This window comes from Cupressus sempervirens, chromosome 1 (assembly GCF_028749045.1).
Source record: "Cupressus sempervirens isolate cs-2001-9-10 chromosome 1, ASM2874904v1, whole genome shotgun sequence".
NCBI classification, from domain to species: domain Eukaryota; kingdom Viridiplantae; phylum Streptophyta; class Pinopsida; order Cupressales; family Cupressaceae; genus Cupressus; species Cupressus sempervirens.
In genome coordinates, this window is record NC_143118.1 from 251,256,939 (window position 1) to 251,265,428 (window position 8,490).

General features: G+C 29.8%; 1 protein-coding gene across 1 annotated transcript; it reads left to right on the top strand.

The window, feature by feature from the left end:
* Positions 1–7,556: 7,556 nt before the first annotated feature.
* Positions 7,557–8,075, top strand: LOC149577098 (chaperone protein dnaJ 20, chloroplastic-like). The gene has a single exon (XM_089795754.1). It carries the CDS (start codon positions 7,557–7,559, stop codon positions 8,073–8,075), a length of 519 nt encoding a protein of 172 aa, XP_089651880.1.
* Positions 8,076–8,490: the final 415 nt, after the last annotated feature.

Below are 8,490 nucleotides of genomic sequence, written 5' to 3' on the forward strand. Positions count from 1 at the left end.
AATTTTTAATAATTATTTTGAATAAGAATTGATACACTTTCCTATTTTTTATAGATAATTTCTAGTTGTTGAAAAAAGCTAAAATTTAGGATTCAGTTCCCACCACAAAACTATATGGAAATAAATTTATTTCCATTTGAACTCAGACTATGTTATATATAACATATATAGCTAGAACAATCAAAAATAAAAATTTACTTTAGACCTATATTTTCTCTTTTATAATGATTCAAATTTCAACTCACCTGAAATCAATAATTTTCATCTCCCACCACATTTTCCAAAACAAATCTATTCTAACTAGAAGAAAAATTATATATTCTGGAAGAGAACTCTCTCCTCTAGAATGTCATATAATCTTTTTTTCTTTTTGATATGACAATATTTTTTCTTTCCCAAAATCGTTAATTTTTTAGTCTTAAAATATGTGCGGGTAATTTTTTTTTAATTACAATATACTATATCTAATTAAAGCACTATAAACTCTATATTAGAATATTCTTGACCTTGAGCTCTATAAAATGGTGTATATATATTACTAAAAAAAATCATAAAAAATAGTAATAGTTATTTAAACGTCGATTTTCTAAAATAATTTTATTTCTTTAGTAATTGCATACAAACTAGTACAAAACATGTATTTAATAGAAATTTCCAATTTGAAAAGTGTGAGACCATATATAACTTAGCTAAAATGAATTTATCTAGATCATATGTTTGAAAAAAATTGATTTTTGGATAGAAATACTCAAATTCATTCATTCTAATAAGTTAGCCTGAAAGGTGACACAACTTTGTACTTTTACCTGAACACAAACCTATTAGACCATTTGATCCTACCTTCTTTTTTGTTTCATGAGATTGATTATCACGCACACAAACCCACTAGACTATTCATCTATCCTCTTTTATGTCATTCACAATAAGGAACACAAATCTTATCATCCAAGTTGATCACCCCCCCCTCTCTTCATTTCCTCTCAATGACATCTCTCTTATTGTGATTTTAGGATTTGATGAAGACTCAAGTTTCTTAGGGTAAAATATTGATTTTGAGTATGGCTTAGAGTACTTTAGTCTTTATGGATTGGTATGATTTCTAGGTTATCTTCAAATCTATGCATTATTCCTAGATTGATGATTTCTTTGTCTCCTAATTTGTGATAAGATCATATTTTGATATTAATCTAATTTACCATGAATTTGAGGTAACTCATACTCCTGCTAAAGTGGGGGCTAGATGTAATATCTCAAAATGGACACACATGCATTTTAAGACCTTATGACACCCTTTTCTATAATTATTATCTCAAACCATGGATGGACATGTGATCAATGTATATTTTTCTCTTCTCCTCTTCCATTTCACTCTTTTTTTTTCATCTCTAACTCTCTGACATGGTCTTCTAGGTGTCATTTTCGTACCCTTTTGACCATATCTCCTAACTATTTTGTCATCTTCAAGTTTCATCGGTACCACCTTCTATATTTTTTTGTAGCATTTATAATCTATCTACTAGGACTAGTTTGACCTAGACTAGGTCAACCTAGGTCACCCAGCCTATGAATTCCCACAGTGATTGTAAAGGTCAAGGCCTAAAAGTTCTCCAGTTTGCCAATTAATTAATTTTACTCCACCATCATTCTGAGCTTTTTTCCCACCCAAAAACTAGTATAAAAGGAGGCTTCCAAGGGGTTCATTTTAATATCTCATCTCATTCACAATACATCTCACTGTCACAAGACTTCCACATTGCATCAAGAAAATAAGGCAAGGAGTTCAAGGATTCAAGGATATTTTGTTAGCATTTCCTCTTCAAGATCTAGCATGTTATTGACCATCAAGGGAAGAGATTTACATTAAGGAATTAATTATCTTCTTCATTGATGCACATTTACATCCATGGCTCTATGATGTAGTTATGGTAGATCCATTGCAGTTGTGGAGCTATCTTACAGCCTTCATAACAAATTCAAGATCTACAACATACATCCCAACAAATTCTCATTGACAAGGGTTTAAAGCAAGATGAATCCTAACATTTATCTTGTCTTTCAATCATTTATATTTACATTTATCATTTATGATTAATTCCTTAACCTAGGGCATGACCAAGGTAAGCCCTCATCAAATCGCAACCTCAACCTCAATCCCACAACCTTTCTTTTTTGTGTATATTTGCAAGCTATCAATGGAAGGATTATAGAGTTGGAACATAATTTTTAGAATGTTTATAGAGATTTCAATTTTAGATCACTAGACTACATCAAAATGGTTGTAGGATGTCTTCCCAAGTTTCCCTAGTCCTCCAGTATCTATTTTTAGGGAAATTTTTGGGTTTTGTTCTATTCATCATCTTATTTCAAGATCTATGCAATTGAAAGTTCAGAAATAGTTTAGATCTATGAGTTTTAGAGATAAAACACATCCTCCTCTATGCATTTCAAGGTGAGTCTTTCATATTTTATTTCCTTTCATATCTTTACCCTAGATATATATCTTATTGGGCTAATGGTACATACATAACATCTAGATTTGCATTAGTTAAAAAAATAGTATAATTTCACATTAACATTAACCTATCAAGGGCTAAAGATAGAACATTTTATATTACATTCTCCTTTATAATTAAAATTTAGTATTGGCACCCTTTTTCCTTTAGGTTCTAGCTAATCTAATTTCAATCATACATGGAAACATAATTGGAAAATCCCCTCTTTCCCTCTCATACATATTTGAATGGATTGATGCCCAGTAAAGTAGAGGTCTATATCCTATTAAAGTTCTTCAATTTTATCACTAAATAAATACATGGAAAATAGTTTCTAGGTATAATGATAAGAATACTATAGGAACTAAGTGTGAATTCAGGGGAAAAAATTAATGAACAAGGCAAAGTAGCGATAAATAAAGAAATATTAGTTTGTAATGAATATTCACAATAGAAAGGTATAAGTATTGAGGAGTTATTTGATCTCATGGCCATTATTGAAGCATTAACATTATTTTTAGCTTATACAACTAATAAGGACTACAAGTGTTATTAGATGGATGTGAAATCCACATTCTTGAAAAAGGAACTTGAAGAAGAAGTATACATAGAGAAACTTGATGGGTTTCCTTTGACATATCAATAATATATGGTATGGGATTTAAAGAAATATTTATATATATTAAAGCAAGCTCCAAGAGAATGGTATGAGATATTTGACACATATCTTTTACATCTTGGTTTTAGGAAAGATAGTGCATGTATAAATTTATATTTGAGAACTAATCATGTAAAGACATCTTAATTATTGAAGTCTTTGTGGATGATATTTTTTTGATGGAAATGATGAACTGAGTAACAAGTTCTTTTAAAATATGAAGATTAAATTTGAAATTTCTATGATACGAGAAATAAATTTCTTTTTGAGGGATAGGATCTTTATATCACAAACTAACTATCTTAAGAAATTTTTGGTAAAATTTGGGATAAAAGATTGTAAACTAGTAGGTACCCCTATGATAATAGGTTATAAGTTGACCTCTACAAATGATTCACATGATACATTTTTGAAAAGTTATATATCTATGATAGGTAGACTACAATATCTAATGCACACAAGGCTGGACATATCTAGAATGTTCTTGGAATTACTGCAAGATTCCAAGAATCACTAAAGGAAACACACTTAGTAGTAGTAAAAATAAATTTAATATATTTGAAGGGAACTTTGAAATATGGATTATGTTATGAAATATCTAAGGATTTTGCATTATATTCTTATACTAAAGCACACAGGGTAGGTAAGCTTGACTATAGAAAGAGTACTAATAGAAGATCCCTTTTCCTTGGTGGAAAATTGGTTCTTGGTTGAGCAAGAAACAAGAATGTATATCTTAGTTTCTTGTTGAAGAAGAAAATGTGTCTTTTACAGTAAATAATTTTATACAATTGTATGGATGAAGCAAATCTTGAAAGATATTGGTATGACTTTTATTGGACCTATTTTTATACATTATGATAATAAAATCACTATCAATATGTCTATGAATCTAGTGTTACACTTTAATACTAAGAATATATCAATAAAGTGACAGATAAAGAAGTGAGACTAGAATTTGTAAGCTCTAAGGAATAAATTATTGATATATTTATTTTTTTCTAAAGACACCATTGAGTATCTGAAAGGTATGCTTAGGTTGATGCTCCCACCTTGTGAGAATCAACTAATGTAGGAATACATTAGTTTGGAAGTTATCAAAGACTATTCATACATATGTATTTTATGCTTGGTTGGGCTTCTTGGAGGGTTAGTCACAATGGAAAGAGTTAATATTAAGATCTCTTTTAGATTAGTTTAGCTTTTAGTGGCACTCAATTTACCTTTTGGTATCAAGAATATAGGTTAGATCAGAGGACCTACAAAAACATAAGGGGGGAGAGATTTTTTAAGAGAGTTTGAATTATTTTCACCCTTTTCCATTGATGTCAAAAAGTGTGAAATTATGTGAAAAAACTCCATCTAAGGGAAGTATTTCCTAATGGGGGAGAAGTATGTCTAACAGGGAGCATTTTTTTTTTTGGATATTCAAAAAATTGCATTGATATGCTAGTTTTGGATTGATGGATTTTATACATATATTTACATCAATAAAAAAGGGAGTTTCAGAGAGGAGTTAGACATAATTAGATTATGTGTATTAAACAAGATACTGATCAAAATAGTATGAACAATGTATGGCATTCCTAATTATGTTAGCTTGTATGTATATTATAGGATGAGTGTAGACCTTATGTCTATGGTTACAGTCCTTGATGTAATGTATTGGGTAAGTTACAAATGTTTTGGTAAAGACTGGTTGTAGGCCACTAACAAACAAATAACATGGTTGTTTTATTTTGAGTAGAAAATGTTGGCAAGCTGGGCTTAAGTTTTGTGAACATAAATCATGGTAGAAGACTTGTAATAGTACATGCTTATAGATTTGTGGTTTATTTGCTTCCTGATGTGATAATTATTAGCACGTGATGTATACATTATTACTTTTAGGAGTTGATAGAATGATGGAGTATGTCTTTTGGATCAACACATAACTTGAAAATTATAATTATTTTATAACTATAAAAGATAATGTGTGCATCTTAGTATGGGTCTATTTAATTATTTATTAATTGGGGAATTCCTAACAAGACAACCTAATTGCTTGTTTTGTAACTTGTAGAAAGGAAAAATTTCTTTGTGTGAGGTATATGGAATGAAATTGTATATATGAGGCCTGATGCTAGATACCATAGGAGAGTTGAAGGATTCTTAGATGCTTTGGTAGAGTTATGAGTTGAATCTATTATTTTTCCTAAGTGTACTTCATTGGAACTATTATGATAAATGTGTTGTCATCAATTAGTTCGTTATTCAGATTTTATATCTTTGAATGTCGATTTAACCTTCACACCATAAACAATGAGTCTTTTTTTATAGTAGATTTAAGCTTCTTCCTTAGAATAATGCATTCTAATAATGAGCCTTTTGTTCTTATCAACTCCTAATAGGTTTTGAAACTTTTAACAAGGATGTACTCCTTTAACATGGACAAATTTACTAATAGCATTGTATTTACTCCTAATGTGAACATTTTCATATTTGTGCATAATCTTGTGGGTATCATCTTCATCAGGGTTAGTCCCTTAACAAGATTTTCCTTGAGAGAAAAATTTTGTGTTATGGTATTGGCTTTCATCTTGTTAAATGTGTTTTTATATCTTGGTTGATGGTTTGATTAAAAAGTTTGAACTTTATAATTATTGCACATAGTTGATTCATCCTCCCTCCCCCCTTCCCTCCCTAGTTGCATGGTGTGGACTTTAATTACCAACACAAGTCAGTTTATACATATAATGTAAATATCAATATCATCATGTTTTAATAATGAATATGAATATAATTTAATACAATATAGGTAATAAATTTGAAATATATACAATGTTTAAGACTCCAAATTTAGAATTCAAATCCGTAACATCAAAATATCTCTAAATATAAATAATTTTTTAATACTTTAACAAAAATTACTTGAATTTTTAATATTAAATATAGATATTTTAAAGAATTTCGCCGATAATGAAAATAGTTCTTATTAAATTTAAAACTACGTAGATTTATCTCGAGTTATTCATTTTTTATAGTTCTTTTAGTGAGGATAGTCTATTTAGTCTAGCATTGCATTAGAAAAGATCACAAGGGAACCTCATTGCAATCAACATATTCAATATTTGACTTGCAAATCATAATTCAACTCCAAGAGTTACAACTTGGAATTTCAATTATAGGTGTGTTTCACAATGTTGGTATGAAATGAGTGTTTTACTTAACTAATTCATCATCTGATTCCTATTCATGCATGTTACTTAATTTTACTTAGGATATACATATAATAATTTTACTTTATATCTCAAATTATGTGTTTAAGCCACATGTTATAATTTTATGCAGTATTATGTTCACTCTTATATACAAGGGGTCTCCTTTGTAATCTCATTATGTTTTGCCAATTTATCATTTACATTTTTAAATAAAAAAATATTATTCTTTCATAATTATTATTTCTTATTATTTCATGAAGTGCATATGTTCTCTATGATTATAATCTTTAGTAGAATATTGTATGATATAAAACATTTTATACTCTATTATATGAAAACTCAAGAATAGATACTAATTTTGAGAGCTATAATATTTCCATTTACACACAACCCATTGAAATTAACTTTAATAATCTTTAAATACAAACATAATATATTTATATATCTAAATTCTCTCATTTACAATTAATATATATGTTTAAAAAATAAGAAACACAAGTATCGGTACCATAACCATAAAGACAGAGAAAATTATAATAACAAGAAATGAAAAGACAAAGACTATATCTCATAGATAACATTAAAATTAAAAACAAATTGTAATAAACAATGCTCAACCATTATTATTTATATCGATATGCCTTCAACAAGAGCCCTGGCTTTTTCTAAGACAGGACAATATTATAGATCAAGATGCAAGAAATTTTAACAGAGCAGAAAGAAGGCAAGAAACATGCCAGAAAACATCCAAAAACGGAGATTAACACCAAGATTGATCTTAATAAACTCCAAAATCAACGTGTAGTAAACAACCATCAACGCCATAATCGATGTTAATAACATCCAAAACAACGATATTTACCATGACTGAGATTAACAACATCCAAACACAAGCTCCATCAAACATCGATCAAACAACCATTATTGATTATTTCAATTTCCCTTTGACACGACCAATACACATAGTGCCACTGGAAAGAATAGCCACGCCAAGAAACTATTAAATACTAACCGATTTCATAAGACCCAAATCAAATGACGTATGAGATCAATTGTAGATCTCTAAGTAGAAGGCTATTTATCCATAATGCCTATAAATTCATTGCCTGGCTCTCTAAAAAGAACTCAAACCCTTCTAAACGAGTCTTCAATCTGGTTCAAATAATTCCTTGCCCATAACTCTTTATCTCAGTGGATTACTCATTCATGGCCATTATAAGCAATACCAACATGTTTTCTCAAGTAAGAGCCCCCAATAACACTATCACTATTGGCTTTACAAAGCAGCAGTCTAGAAGATATCATCACTTGGGAAAATTGACGATTAGGGTTTCCTATTCTCCTCCAACACTCACTTTGTATGATGTATTATCAGTACCCAAGAGCGCTGAATTGGGTGATCTTAAAAAGGCTTATAGAGAGAAAGTTAGAATATATCATCCAGATACTTGCCCACCTGATGAGAAAGATAAATCTTGTGAAATGTTTCTTCAAGTTCAGGAAGCCTATGAAACCCTTTCTGATCCCATGCTTAGGGCTGACTATGATTTTAATCTTCATGTCAATTCCCATATAATGCTCTCGCAAAGGAGGAATGGAAGGGCCACAGATGAGACCAACAGGATGTGGGCTCAACAACTTAATGGTCTTAATAAGAGGTCACATAGTCGGAGAGATAGCTGGGGAGCAAGAATGCGCACCTCTAGAGAAGAAGAAGCCCATTGAATTTGTAGAGATGTTTATGAAGTATTTGGAGATGTTCTTGGAAAAGACTCTGCAGGATTTTAATGTTTACTTATGTTCAAAAGCATCTCCTCGCATCCTTTTGCATATGATGATGGGAGTTTGAGAGGAAATACTAATGTAACAAAGTGATTAACAAATAGATTATAAAGATCTGATAAAATTCATATTTGAATATATATAATTTTTTTATTCTAAGAGTTTGTTATTTCTTATAATCTTTTTGTTATTTCTTATAATCTTTGAAGGAAATTGATAAAATTGTTTGTATGCAAGACAAACATTCCCTATGTGTAGAGGAATAGCCATAATTCAATTGTATTTATTGGTCATTGGGTTTTTGTAATTCAAAGGTAGGTCAATAGAGATTTATTTAAAAGTTTTTGATGAAGAAAAT